Source organism: Mchenga conophoros, linkage group LG13 (genome assembly GCF_057382185.1).
Source record: "Mchenga conophoros isolate Kocher_MC1m ecotype Shallow Benthic linkage group LG13, M_conophoros_male_GT1.1, whole genome shotgun sequence".
Classification (NCBI taxonomy): domain Eukaryota; kingdom Metazoa; phylum Chordata; class Actinopteri; order Cichliformes; family Cichlidae; genus Mchenga; species Mchenga conophoros.
This window is the reverse complement of record NC_140538.1, coordinates 30,682,216-30,706,207: the sequence shown is the minus strand read 5'-3', so window position 1 is coordinate 30,706,207 and position 23,992 is coordinate 30,682,216. Positions and strand designations below refer to the sequence as shown.

At 40.5% G+C, this 23,992-nt stretch overlaps 2 protein-coding genes across 2 annotated transcripts in view; one reads left to right on the top strand and one right to left on the bottom strand.

Moving 5' to 3' along the window:
* The window catches only part of LOC146561528 (ras and Rab interactor 2-like), a 45,758-nt gene extending 44,794 nt beyond the window's left edge, over positions 1-964 (top strand). The window contains exon 12 of the mRNA XM_085297684.1: positions 856-964. Within this exon, the coding sequence (XP_085153810.1) occupies positions 856-885 (30 nt within the window). The 3' untranslated portion in view covers positions 886-964. The remainder of the gene's footprint in view (positions 1-855) is intronic.
* Positions 965-1,624: 660 nt separating this feature from the next.
* Positions 1,625-23,992, bottom strand: part of slc24a3 (solute carrier family 24 member 3) — a 125,637-nt gene continuing 103,269 nt past the window's right edge. The window contains exons 3-17 of the mRNA XM_085297682.1: positions 22,609-22,685; positions 20,981-21,055; positions 20,789-20,873; positions 17,540-17,643; positions 17,081-17,155; positions 16,870-16,895; positions 16,725-16,778; positions 15,919-16,046; positions 15,607-15,767; positions 12,555-12,795; positions 11,370-11,536; positions 9,120-9,234; positions 8,456-8,568; positions 5,228-5,293; positions 1,625-5,144 (exon numbers count right to left, since the gene is read on the bottom strand). Coding sequence (XP_085153808.1) covers positions 4,995-5,144; positions 5,228-5,293; positions 8,456-8,568; positions 9,120-9,234; positions 11,370-11,536; positions 12,555-12,795; positions 15,607-15,767; positions 15,919-16,046; positions 16,725-16,778; positions 16,870-16,895; positions 17,081-17,155; positions 17,540-17,643; positions 20,789-20,873; positions 20,981-21,055; positions 22,609-22,685 — 1,637 coding nt within the window. The 3' untranslated portion in view covers positions 1,625-4,994. The remainder of the gene's footprint in view (positions 5,145-5,227; positions 5,294-8,455; positions 8,569-9,119; positions 9,235-11,369; positions 11,537-12,554; positions 12,796-15,606; positions 15,768-15,918; positions 16,047-16,724; positions 16,779-16,869; positions 16,896-17,080; positions 17,156-17,539; positions 17,644-20,788; positions 20,874-20,980; positions 21,056-22,608; positions 22,686-23,992) is intronic.

Below are 23,992 nucleotides of genomic sequence, written 5' to 3'. Positions count from 1 at the left end.
ACTTTTAAATACTCTGGGAACCACAAGTCAGCCTGTAGTGTGAGAGTGAAGCACTTTAATTTGGTGATATACTATAAGGTCATTAAGATAAGATGGGTCCTGAATATTCAAGAACTTGCATGTGAGGAGCAGGATTTTCAGTTTAATTTTGGATTTAACAGGAACCAATGAAGAGAAGCCAGTATAGGAGGAATCTGCTCTCTCTTTCTAGTCCCTCTACTTCATCTTCTAACTGTTATTGTGTTTATGAGCCATCCATTCTCTTCCAATTATTCAATTCAGGGTTACGGATAAATGTCATCAGCTGAACCAAACTAGAACTGGGCTATATTTTAATGTAAAACATTTGTACCACAAGATGATGCAATAAGTCTATGAAACCTTTACTTAACCAGGCAACGCACAACGGCTGATGGGAAAACGCTTTGGGAAATGGGGTCAGGGTAAAGAAGAATTAAAACGCACAGCAGCACACATGTGAAAACACGCCCTCTGGTGGTAAATGTTTTCAAAATTAAATAAAATACTTTTAAAGATTCTAAAGGTTACGACCAGCCTCCCCCCCACACAGCTCAGTGCAAAGTCCTGTTTGACTCTTTTTTTAATTTACAGAAACTCAATTTTCAGACATCAGATTTCCAACTCTTGATCTGTTGAGGTCTATCATGCACCATTCAGTAGCTGGAGGCTGAACTTTAAATGGCATTCTTCATCCTGACAGCTATCTGCCAGTTCAGCAGAAGCATTTAAAAAATGCTGAGTCCTCCTACACAGCCCCCACCTCCTTAGATGGTATGGATGTGACACCATGAGGTACACTCAAAAACTTCTCTCTCTCTTCAACTTGCATCATAGAGCCACAGGAGCAGCTATCCAAGCCTCTGAGGATCCCAGTTAAAAGGCTCAAAATAACCCACCTTCATATAGATGATCATCACTGCCAGCCTTTTCTACAAGACCCCTGAAGGCGCTTCAAGGTGAAGGATGATCATGTTTCTTCTGGCAGACTTGGCACACATACACATTTTCAACATCATTCTGAAGTAATGACTTGATTGGCTGGCTAGCATCATTGGGAGGGGTTATGATGCATGTGACTGGTCTGTGTTTCCAGTGTGCACATAGGGACCACCGTAAATATGAAAGAAAAATGGCCTTTGTGTCAGAGGTCACGGAGTAAATAAAATAACTGTCTGTCAAAATCTAACAGTAGGTCTGAGTCTGTATAGAACCAGACCCAGATAGCGTTCCATGGGTGACCTAGGCTTCAGACTTCTATAAAGCACTCTGCGACTCCTTTTCTGTGAGCACAGTAATAAAGACACAATTTAAATACTTATTTCCTACATTTAGCATTAGAGAGTGTTAAAGTTCTGCCATCTTGTGCCGAAACAGAAGGTGATGTCACTGGATTGGTTGGTTGTTGCTAAAAGGCTGGTTTATGTTTCTAGTTGCATTATTTCTTTTTCAGCTTCAAGTGAAAAACCACACTGACTGTGCACCTATATTCAATGCGGTAAATGCATACAACATACAGAATTATCAGAAATAACTTGTTTGAATGTATAGATTTTCTATAGAATAATACTGCAGACCAGTCAAAAGTAGAGCACAAGCGATCGTGTCACCTTAAGCAATGACAACTTTATTAATGCTCAGGTAGCAAAATGATCTCTAAAATTACATTTGAGACATCTAAACACAAAGTAAACAATTTCTTTTGAAAAGTTTCTGCGTAGGAAGAGGTAAAGCTTAGATATGCACAGAAAGATATCATCTGCATACACTCTCACTATCTCTTACATCCTGTGCTAGCCACAGCATGCAGTCATCTAGGATTTCCAGTACAAACTAACTCCAGTGCCATCTAAAAATGCTTTAGACTCTGATCCCAAAGTACATTAAGATTTACCATAAATAATTTATTATATCGAAGTATCTCCATGCGAGTAAACAAAGGACAAGAAACACGTCAAAACAAAGGGGATTACAGAGGAGACCTAGGAACTATGAAAATATATTCAACAGATATACAGATTGAGACAAAAAATATATAAATACATTTACACCTATTTATATACATATGTACATCAGCAATATATCACTCATGTGAATATCACAAATTATTTAGAAATCTCCTCTACAAGATGTGTCGTTTTATAATGAGAGCGCGTTTTGGTTAGTTTCAAAGTACCTCATGTTTTACACTGTAGATACATGCAGTTAATAGCAGCACATGACGTTTGAACCAAATAATCTGTAGCATAAATTGTTTGATAGTAAAGTGCACAATATATTTTGAAATAAATAAGATGGCCAAAACTGATGCCTTGGATTAGAAAGGTGTTGGTAACGGACAGGATGACACAGAGGAAAACCACGTGTACCTCAGAGAGGGGAATGCTACGAGACATTTCGATCCATTTCTTGATTTAGCTCATACTGATGTGTTTAACCTCCACAGTAATCAGACGCTTGAGATTTGGATATTTAAAAAAAAAACAACTAATTTTTCTTTCTCATTTTTTATGCCTAGATAATTTGTCTATTTGTTCATCCCAGCAGCTGGATAGTGTAGTGGTAAAGCTACACACCTTTGGTGCAGGAGTCACAAGTTTGATTCCCACTCAATATCCAGTTAAGGGTCCTGCCTAGACCCCCACGATGCTAAAACCAAGCCCAGGAATAGTGCAGCCAGTTTGCAGCTTGGACACAAGCATTTCTGTGCACGTGACAAATAAAATTTAAACGTTTAGCTTTTTTTCGGGAACAAGTGGGCTTTGTAGACATTCCTCAGGAGCTGTTATTGACACAACAAAAGTCATCCAGTTATTTGGTTTGTAATTAGCACCTCATTGAGCTCTTTCAGGGAAACTCTGGAGGAAAAGTTTGAGGTGGATTAACAGTTATACCCTGATATATGTATAATAATGATCACCTCAGACTGTGTTTAGGTCTCCCGTCAGGCAGACATTCTCACAGTTCCTCTTCATGATTTGAACTTGTGTTGTGTTTGGATAGTTTGAGCAGTCTAACAACAATATTAACAGACATTTATGATTTGAATGCGCCTTTTTAAACTCAACTATAAAGTCATGTTTTATCAGCAAAGCGCCATATTTACATATCGGTAATCTCAAAGTTATTGCATTACATAAGATTTAGACCCTGTTTTCCGGTTATGGTTGCGCTGTACTGTCTGTTTCTATGACATAAATAAATATCTGTGATATATGAAATATTTATACATTCGAAAGACAGCATTTCCTATTTTAGATATTTGATATTTCTGATCAATAAATTAACAAAGTACCTGAAACAATAGATCTTTTTCTTTTAGCAATACTCTTCCCTCAGTGAGAAAAAAAGAGCATGGAGCACTTGACATTTGAAATGCACCTGTCTGAGGAAAAGCTGACATTTTGATGAAAACTGTGTGAGAAGAATCAACCCTGACTGACAAGCGTTCACTTCAGTGTTGGTGGAAGTCTTTCAAGAATAATTAAACTTTACTGGCCCCTTAGTGGAATAAAAAATTCCCCGGAGGGTTTCACAAACCACACTGTACATGCTCTAAAAACTAGTAGGAATATTTATGTGCCACAAACCTACCAAATCTGGACAAATCTAGACATTAGGCATTACAAAATACAAAGAACTCCTGGAGAAAAATATAGTGGAAACTCCTCCCAACCTTAAAGAGTTGGGGTAAAAAGTCCTACTTTACTACCAGTTACATTGCTCACCCTCAGAGAAGTAAAGCAGGACATCCATCCATCCTTCCAGCACAGAGCAAACACCTGGTCCAGGTGTGGTTTTGAATAATGCCACCACTGTTTTGAGTCTATTTGGTCAGTGTCTCTGAGAGGAGAACAAGCAGCAGCTCCCCACTCACGAAAGACATAAATACATCTGCTTCTCGAACCCACTCCACACAAACCTGCTTCATTTTACAAGGATCCTCTCCTCATAATCAGCGTGCTTCAGCGGGTAAACACCTTGCTCTCCCGCTCTTCAGTGCAAGTTTGAGCTCCGCATGTCCCGTCCACACGTAGAACTACTCATCCAGATCAAACGGAATTTTGCAAAATGCCCTCACAAAAATTGTGCTTGTGATTGTGATCATCGACCTGGATCCCCGGCTGCACAAACAAAAACCTGCCCAGGTGCTCTTGTGACCTCCAGAGAAGAACTGTGCGTATGACAGGAATAAATAATAAATAGGACATCTGGGGGTTATTTACAGAGGTGAGCTATTTATAGAAAGGAAATCAATATGAAACGTGACAGCTACGGCCGTGAGTTAATTTATAAAAAGGTGATGGGATAATGCCCTGTTCCTGCTGAAGTGGAGACTTGTAGGTGCATGTCTTAAAAGAAAAACTGTAAATGCGAGCGTAAGATGGAAATAACAAAAAGTCCCAAGTAAACACTGTAACGAATAATGAAGACTCGTGGCCCTAACTCTGTCTAAACTTCCCATCGCTTTACATCATTGCTTTTTTTTTTATTACTTATTACTTTCAACTAGTAGATCTAAAAGACCCGCCTTTCCTCTCAGGAAAGGTTAGCAGCTAGGAAACATCACACCTAACACAGGGAGTTTCAAAATAAAAGGTCCTCATGTCAGGAGTGAGCAGTAGTAGAATAATTTCTGTGTGTGTGTGTGTGTGTGTGTGTGCGTGCGAGGTTATCATCCTCTGTGCTGTCCGTTGGTTGCTTCCATCTCTACTCCTGGAATCAGTCCCACTCTCTGGTCTGGTGTGGGCTAAACACCAGAGCAGCTCCATATGGCAAAAAAACAAGCCACAGAAAAATCAGTGTGAGTCAGACCTGTGCCAAATAGTATTTGCAATTAATTCTTTGGTCTCCAATAAGATCTTCCACTTGTTGCCACCAGCTATCTATTTAATATTTCTTTTTGAATTCCTTGCAAACACCACTTGTTTGTGTAAGTGTGTGCACAGTGAGTGTGTTGTGTATGCGTGCGTGTCTCAGTCATCCCGGCAGGTCGGCAGGTTGACAAAGGTGAAGATGTTGTACTCGATGAGGCAGGAGAAACACACGAAGATGGAGTAGAGGATGAGACACATGAAACCCAGACGTTTGTTCAGCGTCCAGTTGTTTAGGTGAACTCCCAGGACCTACAGCAGAGGAGAGGAGGAAAGCTCATGAAAACTGTGCTATGAGAAAGAAAGAAACAGAAACTGTCCATTCAAAAACTCACTGTCATAAACACAGATGCCAGCAGGAGCCCCACAGAGAAGATGAGTCCTTTGCTGTTTAATTTGATCTGCAAGAGAACAGGTGAGACATTATTAATGCAACGATCATCAACCTAAAGGGAGTCCACACAGGAAGCAGTTTGGTAATCACAGTTTTGTAGCTAAAGGCTGGTTAATAGCAGCCATTCCAGGTCCTGGATGCCCAGGGACCCTTTAATGTGTTGATAATCCTGTCAACCATCATGTACTGGACTACCTACACATCACACCTACAGGACCTGCTCAGGCATGAAGCTCCTGGTGCACAGGTTTTATGTGATGTTGATGCCAGAGGAGATTTCTGGAATTGTTAAGACAACAGAGCACTGACTTTTGCACACTATGTATCTGTGAAGTTACCTGGTCTCCCACATTGAATAATTTTACAAACTGATTCAAATCATATTCAGTGAACTCTTTAGAGACATTGTTTCACAAATGTTTGGAAAGGCAGACTGCATGGTTATATCACTTTTGTAGACCACAGGCTATTAAAGATTAGGTGCAGCTTTGTCCATATAAAGTGTGTCCAGCAAATACAGCATGTCCTTAAAAGTAAAGTTCAAGTTGGAACCTTCTCCCTGACTTTCTGTGATCTCTGCACGTCACTGCTAGTCCCCTCCTGTGTGGAGATCCTTAAACACATTGTTGGTCACTATGAGGGGACTTGGACTCTAGACTTTAGCAACAGATCCTAAAACCTAAGGGCTACAGTTCTAGAAGTGAATGTCCTATAGAAAGCATTTTAAGGATTCAAATAAGTCACGTAGCTATGAGCTGAATCAAGATTTGTTCTGGTTCAAAAAATGAAGGAAAACAAAAAGGCACCATTGTAGTAGTTTGCGTTATGGATCTGTATTAAAGTTTAGTCTAATTATCACAATCGTACAGGGCTTCGTTCCAGCCTCCACCAATCAGTGATGTTGCTGTTTCAGTTTAGGATTGTGGGTAAAGTAGTATTTCTCTGCAACACTGTGAATAAAATATGTTTCTGTTGAAACAAGGCTGATATCAGTGTGACCTGGTCTCACAGTGCCATAGCTTATAATGAGTCTGGTAAACATTATGGCTCATAATCAAAATTATAATCAGAATCTAAATGGGCTTTTTATTTAAATAGCCTCACTGTTGGGTTCTACGCTGCACTTAATTACTGAAGCCTGTTGTGATTAAGTAGCAGACATATGGACGCAGATATGAGATAAATAAGAAAATGTGCTTTAAGGATTTACATTTTCCTGTAGTCTGTATCAGCTCTTATGTGTAACAGTAACAGTAGTGCAGGTTAATAAGATGCTAGTTTACAGCATTAACTTTCTATTTAAGGTTGTAATGGTAAATGGCCTGTATTTGTTTAGCGCTTTACACATCCAGTCATCCACCCGTTCACACAGTTTTGTCTTCCACAAAAATCTCAGGAACGAACTCGATACAATAACACAAAACGATAAAGCTCTCTCTCTGACTGTGAGGTGGCTCAGGGGGTAGAACCTCATCTACTGATCAGAAGCATTTAGGCATGAAAAAAAGTGCTTTGTTTGAACGTGTGTGTAATCGGGTGAATGAGGCTTGTAGTACAAAGCACTCCGACTGCTCAGTTAGAGCAGATCTACTTAACATTTACCATAGATCCATCAGTCTGAGCCAGAGTCTGTTTTAGCCGTGTACCATGAACTGGTTGCCTGTACTAAGAAGGACTTATCCAAGTCACTTCAGGGTTAACCCCAGGTTTTCTCTACTCTGTAGACCTCTGCATGGGGATCAGGAGGGTCAAAAGATTTTAAGCAATGTTTAATGTCTCTGATTTCCAGCAGCAGTGATAAACATAGGTTCTTAGAAGTAGCTTTATCATTTTATTCACTTTATTAATCCCAGGTTTGTTTTTTGGCATCATTAATAAAATAAGCAGTAATAATACATAAGACAACTACAATGTACTTGCTCACCTCATATCAAATTTGTACACAGACCTATAATTCTGTTTTTGGTTAGTCATTAATATACTGCTGCTTGGGCTGTAGTTACATCATAAGGTTTTAAAAACTGAGCTATATAATGAACAGTGGTAACACAAACAGGGAGAGGTCGACAGTGATCACTGACTTTTTTAGAGGCTTGTTCAGATTAAATAGAACAAGATACAAAGCATGTCAAAAACACAACAGGCTTAATAAACACAGACTAGTTTCGACCCGGAAGCAGTGATGAAACATCAGGTCATCACTTAAAGACCATCAATACCTGTAAATGTGCTTTATAAATGATTTTTCCAAGCTATTGCATATGCTGTCTTTCAAATTGTTGTAGATCATGTTTGCATGTGTTGTTCTATCATGTCTTAGCTGATATTTATACATCAGCTGAGTTTTACTATCTGATGGACACAAGCTACTGCACGGCATATCTTCCTTTGCAGCAAATAGGTAAGATTTTCAGTTTCAGTTTTGAATCCTACTGAAACATAATTTCCCTCCACTGCACTACTGGGAATGTAGCAGAGATGTTAGCAGTAGCAATAAACTTGTTGGAAAAATGCCACTCATTATGTGGGAGTCCACCATAACAGAAAACCTTTTGTCATATTACAGCTGTCTTCTTCTGCGGCATCTATCCTTGTCTCTGAGAGAGAGGTGCTGCTACTGGTTCATGTTGACGCTCTCTTCAGTGACTTGAAATCCTGCATGAAGGTTTCAATTTCAGATGCATTCACCCAGACCTATCATCCATTTTGGATTAGAGAAAGACACTCTACTTTTGAAACTAGGCTTCAACTTTCCTTTTGGATAAAGTTTATACTTAGGGCTGAATCAGAAACATCAGTTATGCTCCACTTCCCTTTTTTCACTCATTATGCCAGTACATTACATTAAACGCCACTACCATGCACAGGTAGTATTCTGATTGGTCCAGAACAACAAAGTTTACAGCATTGAGGAGAAACATGCAAACTCCCCAAAAGATCAAATAAGCAGCACGAGAAGGAGAGACAAATTCACTTCATTATAAAGATTCATTTTGACTCTCTCAAGGACCAACAACAGTACAAAATGAGCAGCACACAGGCTGTTTGTTCCACATATTGTTGATGAAATGCTCAGTTGAAAGTAAAAAAACGACAACTTTCTGATGAAAGTCTGCAAAGCTCTGTGCACGACCATAATTAAAGGGTCGATGAGCTTTGTGCTACTTACATCAGAGCCATAGTTGATAGCCAAGGTCTTTAGAGCCCAGGGAAGACCGAGCCCTACCAGGATGTCGAACACGTTACTGCCAATGGAGTTGGACACCGCCATGTCACCCATTCCTGAACACACAGACGTAGACGGAGTTGTGAATCAGCAAAAACAGAAATCAAAGAGATCAGGCAGACAGCGTGAAAGGTAAAGAGAGTGGGAAAAGAGCAGACAGGAAGCAGGTTGGTCTGACGTAGGTGGACACGGGCGGCATTCAGTACAGCTATCTGTCCAAATGACTTCCCAAAAAAATGTCAAAGCGATGAAGGCGACAGCAGCTACACAGTGGAGGATGGACGACTAAACGGTGGCGAGTGTCTCTCCTGGTGAGCCCCCTACATACACACAGACAGAGCTGTTTAAATATTTGATGACAGGAGCAAGAATAAACACAGATGAAAGGACAGAGGAAAGGATCTGGCGGCCTGTCTTCCCGCTCTCTTGTCATCACAGGGAAAAAGATGACAGGCCAGGATCTTTACCTCCCCTCTCCATCTCTGTCATCTAGTCCCCTCTCCAGCTCTTTGATAGCGGCTTCACTTTGATTCTGCTGTTTGCTCTGTGTGTGCATTTTAAATGACAGCTTGGTAACCTGTCATTTTGCGTGTTTGTGTTTGATTACCTTGTCGTGCCACTATAAGACTGGCCATGCAGTCGGGGACGCTGGTGCCAGCTGCCAAGAATGTGATACCCATGATGACGTCTGGAATACCGAGTGTGAAGCCTATCACTGTTACCTGACACACAAAGACAAAGACACACTATCACTGGTTGTATTTTTAACAATCAAGAGTGCTGACAGAAAAATGGAAAGAAAGACTAGAACCCAAAACCAAAATGTTAAAATGTTCTTTTTTAACTTAAAGATAAACCAGGAATGACACATGCACTTACCAATTTTCTTACATGAATAATGAAGAATTTTTTGAAGAGCTCTCACACTTATTACGTGATTCTGTAGCTCTAAAGAGCTTTTCAAACCCCATTAGGATTAGATTAACCCCGTGTTTCCAGAATTTATCTAATTGTTCCAGACAGACTTTTTAAACTTGGAAAGTAGACTGCAATAACTACCTGTGGCTGACAACTGAGCACATTAATGAGCTCGATTGGCGTAGCTCTGCACAGAAAATGACTTTTACACTCTTAACTCAGTTAAACTGGGAGTGGATCATATTGAAATCACCTCACTTCCCCAAAACAAATAAATCCTGTGTAAACGGAGCGTCCTAGCATCTAGACAGAATAAAAACCTAACAAAAACAAAACAACGAGCTAACTAGCTGCTAACGAATTCAATACTTTACCACAGTTGGTTAATCTAATAACAGCTTTTTTAAGTTGAATGTCAGACTAAAATTGCTGAATCATGTTTAGCATATCAATATTTCACATAGCTCGAAAACCCCCAAAACAACTGTAAAGCTAAAAGATTTCAAGCTAATGTTCTGCTAAATGCATTCTTGCAGTTAGTAGTTAGGTCAAAATAGGGAACATGTTCGATTCACTATAGTGTTAAATTATTCTCTGTACTATTCAGTGGATTCACAGGGAATTATTCATCCATTCATTTATTTATATATTTGATTTTCATGTTTCTGACCACCTTTCATTTTTATTTATACAATTATAAAGTATCTATTTACAACAATAGCTGTCAGCAGCATAATGAGCCAACATGTTTTAAAAGGGCACAGTTTCACATTACATGCATATACTCCAGTCATGTCACCTTCCACTGATTAAAAAAACACAATTCATAAACTGCCTAAAGATTAAAACGTATTTATTCTGCTTCTTGGAATTATAAGTCCTTATACATTTGATAGAAAACGTAATTTATCTTTACTTTAAGTCCTGCGGATGAATGGATATTCACTTTAGCTTATTCGCTGCCATGGCTTTTCATAGTCTGCTATTTTTAGCACATTCACAAAGACTTCTGGTTTTTGGGTGTTTTTTCTGGATTATTGTGGGCCCTTTACCTCAGAATATAAAGCACCTTGGGGTGACTGCTGTTGTGATTTGGTTCCATAAAAAATAAATTTAACTCAACTGAATCAGTACAGAGTGAGTGTCTGTGGCCAAAATACAAACTGGGAGATGGTTCCACAGAAAAAGGGCAGTAAGCCTCCAGTCTAAGACCCAACGGTATACTGGGTCTGATCATTAAAGACTTTGTAGGTGAACCTTCTGGATCATCAATGAATTACAATAGTCCAGCGTAGAAGTAATAAATTCATGCAACTGGTTTTTAGCATTACTCGGAGACAGAATGTCTCTAATTGTAGAGATATTACCCAAATGCAAAGCAGTCCTACATATTGGTTTAATCATATTTGTTTAATAATTCTGGTCAAAAATCACTCCAAAATTCGTCACAGTGTTGCTGTAGGCCAAGGTAAATGGATTGGTTCTCATATAGCACATGTTGTATACAAGCGCCTTTTTCTATGCTTAAGCTGAAATGCTTCAACAACCAATCTGCTTGGTTGATTTTTATACTGTAGCAGGAGCTTCATATACAGAAGCAACAAATGCCTCACAAAGAACAGCATCATGGACAGCTCCGTAGGTAGAGTGGTGGCCCCATGATCAGAAGATTGGGGGTTCGAATCCACTGAACAGCTACCCTGAGGTACCCCTGAGCAAGGTACTGTCCCTACACACTGCTCCCCAGGTGCCCAATGGCTGCCCACTGCTTCACTGAGTGAATGGGTTAAATGGAGAGAGGGATTTCCCCACGGGGATCAATGAAGTATACATTATCGTTATTATATGCCACTGAACCATTATTAATTGCATTGCATTTTTGTTTTCAGCTTCATGTTGCTTTTCAGTACAAGTCTGCTTTTCCCCCATCGTCACTTACCATCCAGACCATGATGTAGGAGAAGCCGGCGATCCAAAGTGTGGAGGCAACAAAAGACAGCATGAACCAGTTCTCCCAGCGAGGTGTGGAGGAGTTGGGGATGGTGAAGAATAGCAGCAGGGCCAGAGGCCAAGCCAGCAGCCACTTCAGTTTATTAAACCCACCCGCTGCAGACACACAGAGCGAGATACAGCATTTAGACTGGGTCGAGACTGACACACGAGCAGAGAGAAGAATGATAGAAAAGACAGAAAAGACAAGTGTTTAAAACCGACATTGCTTTCTAGCAGGAGGAATAATTTACTGTCCAACGAACGCATGTTTTTAAACTCCGATCTATCACTGGCTAAAGATCTGATTATAGTCCAATATGAAAGCACACAAGAATGAAGGCATAAGTTCACCTGTGTGTGAAATTTAAAATCAGAATGAATTCATAAATTTAAACTTGATTTAGACTACTCGTTGGCACCTGATTAACAACAGATTCTTACAGAGGAAGGACGCTGAACGATAATTAACAAGCAGAGTGATGTTTTTTCTGTTCTCCTCTTTTGTTTAAATGGGATAACGTTATTTTAATCAAATGAATCGCATCCCTCTCTGAACATGATTGAGTTTGTCAGTAAAATTATCCCGTCACTTCTTACGTTGGTCTACTTTTCATGATTACGCTTTTGTGCTTCACTCTTTTTGTTCATCGTTTTAAATAAATCAAGCCTGGAGGTGGAAACTTAAGTCAACTTAAATAAAATTAGAAGTTAACTGGGATACAACTTTTTGCATGACTTTTTATTTTAACAACAAGTAAACAGATTATGAGAAAAAGTGTTTTAGTATGAAAGTATGAAACTTAGCCTAGCTTAGCATAAATATTATAGCAGGTTTCTTTCAATTGTCCCTGCACCAAAACCTGTTTTCTCTGAAAGTAATTAACAATTCTCAAGAAATAAAACTAAACATTTGCAAAGAGGTCTGCTGATCCATGCTTCTAGTCGTGTTAGAGAAAACAGTGGTTAGGGACCGCGGGACGACCAAAATGATTGAAACTGGGTGCAATAAAGTTGCATCCTTGTTGAGTTTGAAATGGTTTCTTCAAAGATGGGGACCAAGTCTGCGACCGCTCGCTGTGGTTTGATTGAAAAATACATCACTCTTAAAAACAAGAGTCATCTAAAGGTTTACCTGGGCATTGGAATGGTACGTAAGGTCCCTCTCCTTCCTCCTCTTCTTCCTCTTCATCATTCTCATTGTTCTCGTTGTCCTCGTTATCCGTCTCATTGCCGGCCTCTCTGTCATCGCGCCGAACGCCGACGCCCCTTTCGGCTCCAGACAGCCCATTTTCTATGCCCCACCTGCTCCCTCCCTTCACGGGAACCTCAGAGTCACCGTTAGTCAAAGTCCGCGTGTTGATTAGACGCTGCCTCTATACGTCGCCGCCGCAAACACAAGAAGCACATTCACAAACACACAAACACAGAAGGGAGACTGGTCAGATCTGATGCAAGGTTAAATGACTGTTGTGAACTCATCCTATATAAATGTACTTTATTTTAACTCGTATCAGAATGAATGTGAAAACAACAGTGGATGTCTAAGTGGTGTTGACACTTGACAGCGGGGAGGTTAAGCTGATGTTCACGGTTCTCCTGCTCTGTCTCTGACTTTCTTGCTTGCAGCCTCTCTGGGCCTGTTTTGTTCTTTTGCTGACAAAAGTAAAAGTAAAACAATAATTTGTTATATAAACTGCAGCCCTGAGAAGATAATCACATTGTGAGTGAACATGAGCTCCTGTGCATTTGCACAAAACAAATCTCAGTCTTTCCTGCAGCAGTATAATATTGTGAGGGCCAGACTCCTCTACTAGAGAGCTTAAGACTGTACTGTAGTTGTTAACATTCACCTACTTTAAGATTCCACAGAAAATATTATATTCGTTGTTTTTCTTTAGAGTCATTTAGGTTTATCTCAAGTTCCACTTCTTTTATTTGACCTTCAAGGTCCAACATCTCAGAATAATTATTATCTGCTTTGTTTTTAGTGTAGCTTATCATCTGCCCACGAATAAAAACCTTAAAGGCTTCCCATCTTACTGAGGCTGTAGTTTCGGATTTATTAAAGTAAAAATAGTCATCAATATTTTTGCCTACGTATTCCAAGAATTTTTGATTGTGCAGCCAGTGTGGTTTTAAACGCCAAATAGGATTACGTTTAAAAGCTGTTGTACCTGAGAAGTTAAGCGTGGTTAATGAGTGATCAGATATAAGCACACTTTTATATGAAAAGCTGTTAATCCTGGAGATAAGAGAGTTTGAAATAATAAAATAATCTATGCGACTGCGACTATTATGACTGGCTGAATAGCAAGAGTATTCTCTCCCTGTTGGATTTTTTAATCTCCATATATCTTTAAGATTCAATTCAGACATAAAGTGTTGTATGGCTTGTCTAGATGTTGGATGGGAAGAGTCTAAACCTGATGATCTATCAAGCTTAGGCTCTAGGGTACAATTAAAGTCCCCCCAACAATTATCTCACCGTGGAGGGCTGCAATAGAGAGGAATAGATTGTTATAAAAGCTGGAGTCGTCGATATTGGGGCCATATAAATTAACTAATATTAAGTCTTGGTTCAGCATTGTAGGATAATGAATCACCCTGCAGGGTCCAAGATGGTTTTTTTTAATACACATGGGCACTGATTTATGAATGAGTGTTGCCACTCCTCTAGCATGTGTTGAGAAGTGGCTAAAGAAAGCCTGACCTGACCATCTCCTCCTTATCTGGGCAATTTCACTCGCGAGTAAGTGTGTTTCTTGAATAAAGACTATCTTTGGGTGATATTGTTTAATTCTATCCATTACTCTTTTCAGTTTAATACACAACATATATTGCGTGTTTATACCCCAGTCTATAAGCTATGGTTCTACTTTTTCTTAAAGCAACAGATGTAGGGGCACCACAGTGGGGGCCGTCAGGTGTCACAGCGGTCTGATGCGAGGCAGGATTTGCACAGATCCTCAGTGTGGTAAGTATTGACTGTCAAACATGTCATTTGATAACTTCACCAGCACCTACACCTACTGATAATTTCGTGGAAAAAACTGCGTATAATTCAAAATATTTGACTGAAGAGACAAGGCTGTTTTAAAAACAGAGACTGATATTCAAAGCGGCTTATAAGAGAAGGGGACCCTGGACACAGATGATAAGAAGGCCCACACACTTAAGCATCTCGGGTCATAGAGTGTATATACTGATGGATGCCTTTGTTAAAGAGGTCTTGTGAAGGCCCAAGCGGAGCAATTTGTGCCCCAATCTTTGTGTGGTGAGACTGGACATAACATGAGGTAGGCCTGCTCTAAACCACTGCCTGTTTTATCATAATTTCTGACTCTATTAAAAGAACTTAATTTAAAAGAAACAGAAAACAAAACAACTGAATTTGTCTCAAAACTTTGATCTTAAAGTCATGAGGGAACTGTTTATTGAATTATAAAGATCATAGATGCAAAGGAGCTGATGGCTGTTTTCAACATAATACAGTACAGCTAATTTAGCAATCCGAAGAGCTGCCCTCTGTTGGCCATTTGAAAGAATGCAGGTTTACAGCACGTCTGCACTGGCTTGACTTTTCAGACCTAGAAGCTGCATCCATCTTTTTATGTACAGTCTATATCACAGACTGAAAGTGACACAAAACAACTGCAAATCAAGCTGTCTTTTTGTAATTATCTCACTGGTACCCCCCCATGGTTGTCTGTCTGTCATTATCACAGACAACCAGACAACCTTATGCAAATATGTTCACAATGCAACAGCTTGACAGGCAATGAAACTCTCTGTGCAGACAGAGAAAAACATTCTGACTGATTAATGCGCACACGGAGAGCTGCAATGAAAACCAAATCACAGACAATACAAACTCTTCAACTACTATGGCAAATAAGATGCCATGTGATTCTTTCTGTTCCAAGCTTGCCCATCACGTCCTGAACAGCCCTTTGTAAATGTAGCATAGCAGGCCATGCCTAGAATCCTCAATGGTGGAGCTGATTTGTAGGCCAGGGACTGTGTACAGCTCCAGATTACTTTGCTAAAGAGGCTGTCTGAAACGCTTTCCCCTTGGAGAAAAACACAACGCAGTCTGCTTCAAATTGGAAATGTCAGCAATCTCTTTTTTCCCCTCTTTTTTTCAATCAAAAGTGTGGCTGAGGTGCACCTGCGTGTGCCGTTACCTCAGTGATGAGCATTCGTGAGGCCATGGTGAGACGAGTTCTGGGGGAGAAGTGGCTGGTGATCATGATCCTCATGCCGGCCTCGGAGAAGGACAACTGGTGGGGGTACGCTGACAGCAGCTCGTCTACCATTAACACAGATGTCTTCCTGTGGTGGTTTGCTGTGGGGCACATACATGGAATACGAGCTATACTATTGAAATAAACCAGTAAGATTTTCCTTAGCATTACGACTGCAAAGAGCAGGAAGCAGAGACATTAGCTCGATCAGAAGTTCCACATTACACGTACAAAGTCTCAATAAAAATGTACCTTTCTTTAAAAGAACAGCAGTAGCATCACAGCCATCGTCCAGTTCTGTGTTATTTGCTGCACCGTTTCTCAAAGTGGTCGAGTTCTTCTTCCTCCTCCCCAGGAAACGGACAATGTAGGAATTCAGTCTGGAACAGAAGTCGGGTTAAAACCACACTTTGCTTGGTACAGCTGGGTCAAGTCATTGCTCTTTACGGCAGATAGCCTCCCAATAGAGATAGGTTGATCATATTCAAAAATGATCTGTCAAGTTCTATAAGCTGCTGTGTGGCACAGCCCACATAAAGAAATGTATCATTTCTATATATCCCATTCATATAATACTGCTGCAGACATAAGGATAAATTATGTTACACATGGGATGAGTTTGCATATCGCAGCGTAATAAATGACACCGATCACGGGTCTTATATTAAACTCATTAATATGCAAGAATTTAAAACATTTTGTATTTTTTGCTTGTAATATTGATATTCAGTAAACTTCCACTGTTTTCAATGAAATACTACAATCCATTTGAAACAGAGCATGACGTTCTTTTCTAGATAATATCCACATTGTTGTTGTGTTACTTAATATTTATCCATATATCTGCTAAATTTGCCAAAAGAAAAGATATTTATTATTATTATTATTATTATTTGTTTGTTATTCATCTGTTTAAATAGACATTTTAATCCCAGGGATATCTTACATGTATCAATACTTATTTTAGTAACTGTTACTGTTGGGGTACATTACACTCCGGCACAGAGCAAAAGTTCATTGTTCATTTTTAAGCCTCAAAGTGGATGAACTGAACTTACTTCATGATCAAAATGTAGACAAAATACATCAGGATCAGCGTGAGAGCTTCCCACCTGGAAAAGACAGTTCGGATGGATTCATCATGTGTGTCACTGTACAGTGTAAGTGCCAGGTGTGTGCAAAGTTAATCAACGTGTAACTTACCAAACTACCTTTTCATCATATATGAACTGTAATAAGAGAGAGGTGAAAATCTGAGAACCAGTATATCTAAGACATGAAGGCATAATTTCAGATGGAAAGAAAAAAAAAGAAACAATCAGAGTAACTAGAATATTTCTCCATAGAGGAAATCCAGTATGGAGCTTTTAAAGTATCTGATGTGTTACTATGTTAACCTTAAGGTGCTTCTTACCACTATAAGAGCAGAGATCGATAAGGTGTAGTAGACTGAGTCTCTGAGCAGAGGCCAGCGGGAGAGACGGATCGTCTGGAAGAAAAGACAGAGAGACAAGAGGACTGAGACAATTCTACAACTTACAGGAGCTCAGCTACACCTTCTTTTGTTCTACTGGGTAACACATCCCACAAGGTTCTCACTGCCATGCACTAATAACATAAGCCAAGCTCTTTGTGTGTGTGTGTGCATCTGTTTGGCATTTTACGTAACATGTAATCTAAATAAGAAAAAAAATCTTTCAAGTATGTTTCTCTTTTCCTAGTGGGATTACAGCAGTGAACAGGACACGTATCCTTTTCTGATTCAGGCAGAAAAGGTTTCCATCCATGGTTTTTAATCTAAACTGTGGCCTAAACAAACAAGTCACAGAGTGTGTGTACTGCACCGGCTAAAAATCAGCGGTTAATTCTGTACCTGCACAGCGAATATCCCGCACACTCCGATGATGCAGAGGATGTTGAAGACGGCAGATCCCACAATGGTGCCGACCCCGACGTCACCTTTAGTGATGAAAACTCCTGTGCAGAAGGAAAGGAAATCACTGATTACCACACATGGCAAGTCATCTGTCCACAGGTTACAGAGACATCCTGCTTGGTGCAATTCTTTGGTAATCTTGACGTACTTCACTGATCCACGACCCTTTGTCTAGCTGGTAACTACTGATGGCATTTACATAATAAGTTCCTCTGTTTGCATGTGTTGTTGAGTTATAGAAGGATTTCTCTCCCATAGACTTTATTAGTGAGGGCTGCCCAGGTGTACTGCCAAGCACAAAAGCATATTTGGCAGCTTACTTTAACATTTTCTATTAATGTTTTGAATTGATTTACTCTCAGGCAGACTGCTGGCTTTTATTTTGAAAGTTTGGGTGCTGGTAACCTGCTGACCAGGCCTATCTTTCTCGAGTATTTTCTACTGGCTTGCTCACTGGCCAGGTCACTATTGTGGTAGAATTTATTACCATTCAGTTGGTTCCCCATATTGTGTGTCCAAGCCAAGTGATTGGCTCTCACTAACAAGAGTTAAAGGCTAAAAATGGGAAGACACATTTAAAAACCTTTACTAACAGTATAGTAACATTTTGATGGCAATAAATATTACCCAGATAGTCCAGGGATTGACATCATACTATAGAACTTTAGGGTCTGCAAAACACTTACCATTCAGAGGAGGATAAAGAGGAGCTCTTTATCCTCTCAAGGATACTTGAGGGTGCATGGGAGTTTGCCCAACCAGTCTACATGTGTTTTGTGGACTTGGAGAAGGCATTCGACCGTGTCCCTCAGGGTGTCCTGTGGGAGGTGTTGCGGGAGTATGGGGTGTCTGGCCCATTGCTACAGACCATTCGATCCCTGTACAACCATTGCAAGAGCTTGGTTCGCAATAAGTCGGACTCGTTCCCGGTGGGTGTTGGGCTCCGCCAGGGCTGCCCCTTGTCACCGATTCTGTTCATAATTTTATGGACAGGATTTCTAGGCGCAGCCAAGTGGTGGAGGGCTTTCACTTCGGTGGCCTCAGAATCTCATCTCTGCTTTTTGCAGATGATGTGGTTCTGTTGGCTTCATTGGGTGAGGGCCTCCAGCTCGCACTGGAACGGTTTGCAGCCGAGTGTGAAGCAGCGGGGATGAGGATCAGCACCTCCAAATCTGAGGCCATGGTTCTCAGCCGGAAAAGGGTGGAGAGCCCACTCCGGGTCGGGGATGAGTTCCTGCCCCAAGTGGAGGAGTTCAAGTATCTCGGGGTTTTGTTTGCGAGTAATGGGAGAAGGGAGCCGGAGATCAACAGATGGATTCTTGCAGTGGCCGCAGTGATGCGGACGCTGCACCGGTCCATCGTGGTGAAGAGGGAGCTGAGTGTAAAAGCGAAGCTCTCAATTTACCGGTCGATCTACGTCCCTACCCTCACCTATGGCCACGAGCTATGGGTAGTGACCGAAAGAACAAGATCGCGGATACAAGCGGCAGAAATGAGCTTCCTCCGAAGGCTGGCTGGCCTCTCCCTTAGAGATAGGGTGAGAAGTTCAGCCATCCGGGAGGGGCTCAGAGTAGAGCAGCTGCTGCTCCACATCGAAAGGAGCCAGCTGAGGTGGTTCGGGCATCTGACAAGGATGCCTCCTGGGCGCCTCCTGGGCACCTCCTGGGCGAGGTGTTCCGGGCATGTCCCACCGGGAGGAGGCCCCGGGGCAGACCCAGGACACGCTGGAGAGATTATATCTCTCGGCTGGCCTGGGAACGCCTTGGTGTTCCCCCGAATAAGCTAGAGGAGGTGGCTGGGGAGAGGGAGGTCTGGGCTTCTCTGCTTAGGTTGCTGCCCCCGCGACCCTGCCCCGGATAAAGCGGAAGAAGATGGATGGATGGATGGATGGATGGATGGATGGAAAACACTCAGTATTCAACACCATTGTTGTAACAACTGAGGAAAACAATTACAAAATCAAAATTTAAAATCCAATAGCCTTGCTGGCAGATCATTCTCAGCTTCAGTCTGAGACTTTAAGAGAGTCACAGTTGTTAGACACAGACAGATTTTATCACGTTAAAATTGCTCACTGGAGTGAGTAATCACCAGGACTGATGACGCTTGCTGCCAAGCTCCCACGTTAGCATTATGATTTTATTATTAGCCATAGCTGCTAGCTGCTACCTTAATGATAACGTAACAGATGGGTAACTGCTAATAGTTAAATGGCTATGTAAATGACGACAATATGTGTGTTGGACAGGTTAGCATTTAAGATAACTGTTTAATACTTCAACATTGTTGAAATGGGCACGTTACTGACCTCAAGAAGTTCTTAACAAGACCAGAGTGGCAGTCTTTAAAATGCCTCGCAAAGTTGTGCTGTTTCCTAGGTGTTCACAATGAAATTGAAATCGTGCATTCAGCTGTCTGCAGTGGTTCTGCAGGAAGTTCTGTGTTAGCAGGAGGAGGTGAAGACGGCACTGTTGCAGTTGAGATCTAACCCAAGGAATTTTTAGTATCAATTAGTATCAGAGTAGCATATTTTGACAGCCCTGCTGCCAGTGTTAGCTATGGTACTTCAAACCCACCAAACCAAAACAAAAAAGACCCTCTTCTCTCACCCCAACCGGTTGCAGCAGATGGCCGCCCCTCCCTGAGCCCGGTTCTGTCCGAGGTTTCTTCCTGTTAAAAGGGAGTTTTTCCTTCCCACTGTCACCAAAGTGCTGCTCATAGGAGGTCATTTTTTTCTCTGCATGTATTACTGTAGGGTCTACCTTACAACATAAAGCAACTTGAGGTGACTGTTGTTGTGATTTTGCACTGTATAAATAAATTTGAATTGAATACTCTATTAGAGTGGAGTCAGATGCAAAGGATTCCAGCTGGAGCTGTAACAGTGGTAATATCTGCCCAATATCTGGATTAAAAACTGGCAACAATGTTATATTAGCTAGATAATAAGCCGACAGAATAAGCTAAGTTGAAGTAAAATATCAACTCAGTATAAGCTCAGATGTGAAAATGTGTAAACACCGTATTATAGTTGCTATAAATTATCTCTAAATATGTATTTACTTTTAACCCCTTTATTAACAAATTATTGCCTCACTATTAGTATGCTATTATCAAACTGTACTATTAATGGCTGTACAGCTAAATTATATCTAAAATGTGTGTGTGTGTATGTCTCTGTCTCACCAATGACAGAGGTAAACAGTTCAGGCGCTGAACTGCCTGCTGCCATGAAGGTCGCTCCTGCAACATCCTCACTCAGATGCAGACGCTGGTGGACGAGGGGAGAGAAAGATATTCTAAGCATCACAGCGTGGCAGTAAGAGTGTGTGATGTTAGTGCAGCAGCAGTGCAGTTACAGTCTACAATGTTTGTTACCTCGCATATCTTCTCTAGCGAGGGGACAAAGTAGTCATCGCACACCAACGCCAGAGCATAGAACATGTAGACTGCCTGCAGATGGCCAAAGACACACAGGTGAAGAACAGTATACACTTACAACTGGATAAGACCCCCTGCTGAAAAAACAAAAACAAAAAAACATTTGTGCTCTATTTTCTTTGTTTGCAGTTTAATCTCAGCTTCTGTTGTCATTTACTTGATGTTTGCTGAGACTAAACCTGAAAGCCCAGCAAAGAGTTACAAGCAGATAAAATAATACACCGACATATTACTAAAACTCATCAGTTTGCCAAGGAACTGTTGGAAAATGCGCTTACTTACGTATTTAACAATACTCTGCTTCCAGACTTCAGCCAAAGATTGGTGGGGCTTAGTAAAGCATAAAAGCTGAAAGTAGCTGGGAACAGCTGGTCAAAAGTTCAGCAATAATCTTCCCAGAACAGTCTAGCACATCTGTACTTCTGTAAAACATGCTTGAATTTATTTCTATGGAACAAGGCTAAACCTTGCCATGTTTCTAGGCTGCTAAACACTTATGTCAGTTTGCAATTAAATCACTGTTGTGGACCAACTACGTCACTGTTAACCAGAAGACGTTATGAATTTATATAGCAGCAGCTTCAAAAATTCATTGTAAATTTCTGAGCATGTAAATGGAAACAGATTTACAAGTTCATCAATTTATCGCAGGTAATGTCACCGGTATCCCAAACAGACTGCATGTAAATGCATGGAATGGGCAAGTTGACCCACATTCAATTGCAAATTGAACGCAGAGTGACTCCATGATACTGAAACTTGCAACTAACTGCAAGCAGTTGCAGATGTGGTCTGGTCTTCATAGCTGCTGAAAGTAAAGTAATTAAAAAAACAAACAACCAAAGATATTTTAGCGGTTTTTTTTTTCAGCAGTACCTTTCATCCCGCCCTGATACACAACAATCCTCTGCCATCTCACAATCTCTTTGCTTATGCATTGATATACCAAAGAGTACACTGATACAGAGTTCACACAATTGTGTTCACAGACTGACAAAAGTTGGGAAGAGCATGAGAAACTACTGCAAAAAGACCTCAAAGCACACCATAAACCAGCAGTTGTGACATCATTGTCAACAGACAACAATGGCAGGCATAAACTGTTACATGAAGGCTAACTAGCAAAGTCCTCCTTCTTCTTCTAATGAACTTCAGTGTTTCTAGCGGTACAGTACTATCCTGGCAGCCCGTGTGGTCTCACTAATTCCTCACGAGGCTAAGTAAAGAGGTTTTTGTATCTTCAAGGCTAAAATCATTAAGCTGAATCCTTCAGTCTTCTGCCTACACAACATTATCTACCTTTCTTATCTCCATGTGGATCAGAAACAAACCTGCCTGAAAAACCCCCACAACCTTAATGGTCCTGTTGAATTGCATGATGCAAATACATAGCAGGGGTAAACACTCAGTTTGTGAGTTTGAAAGTTTCAGAGATGTGACAAAAAAAATTAAGACCCATTCAAATGGAAGACAATCTATTTTAAAGCATTTAAAGCCACTGAAAAGAAGAAAGCTAGAACTACTTTGGATATGCAACAACTTAGTGTGCTGCAGGTGACACTCACGCAAAGCACGTGCAGACCCACTGCTCCTTCCACGCGCTGCTTGTTGGTGAAGTAATCCCTGGGGAACTCATGGATTGCTGCAGCGAGAGAGGGGGAAAAATCACTTACACATGCTGAAACAGTGAAAGGAGGCAAAATCTGAGCAATTAAATACTGACTGTAGCTCAAGGAAGATACCCTGTAGGGCTGAACGATTATGGAAAATAATCTAATTGCGATTTTTTGCCCCAATATTGCGATTGCGATGCGATATGCGATTATTTTTTAAGGTCTTTGTCTTCTGTATTATTAAACAAAGACAAGCAATACATCATATAGTATGGCCAATACTATATTACATTAATTTTAAACTGTTCTTTCCTGGAAGACAGACCTCTGTTATGATGACATGAGGTGATGCATGAATTGATGACTGACATTTTTATTTAACTTCTTCAATCACAACAGTATATTTGAACATACACAATAGTTTATTTTTAGCTTACAAACATCTGAGCATAAAGTGCTGACAAGGAACCCTGGTGTAAACATTAAAATGAAAGTCAGTACAATGTGCAGATTGCAGAAATATACATAAACAAAATCAGTGGCTTTACCACACTCAGTTTTTCGACATCTGTGAACTACTAGACAGTCATTCAATTAAAAAATAATATTAAATAAATAAAACTAATAAATAAAAAATACACACATCTTACTGATCTCTGCAGTCAGTAACATTACACATAAAGTGCAAACATAATAGCAATTGTATAAACACACACACAAACACGCCTTTAAAATTTAAAGGCGTGAAATTGGACGGTCTAGTTCTGATTAGCGTCACCGCTGTCTCGGTGGAGTTTAATAAACTCGGCCGTCTGCTTCTTGCTATCTAAAATATAACCAGACACTGGTGTAAATTCTCGACTGTCTCATACTTCTGTTTAATAAGTTTTCTGTTTGACGTTTAGTCAGCTGTGTGAAAACCAAGGAGGAACCCACCCGGGGGATTAATAAAGTTTTATTTTATCTAATCTAATAACTTTAATCTCAGCCAAACCGATTTACTCACGAACAAACAAAACACTGAAAAAAGCCCAACAATAACATTTTTAGGTTGTCTAAGTGACTTATATATTACGTTTAACCCGAGCAGCGAAACTCCGCGGTGATCTGAAAATGATGTGCCGGGAGTTGTGCCGTTCTCGGCCGCATCAGTAACCCTCGAGCTCCCGGCTAGCTGTCGAGCTGGTGGGTAGCAGACGCCTCTGAAAACGTCGAAGCACTTTTGCAAATATGGGATATCTTGATAAACCGAGCAGATATTTGATGTTTACACAACTACTTTCTCGCCTGAAAATATGTTAAAAGTTTATTTTGTGACCCTGAAAGATTAGTATGA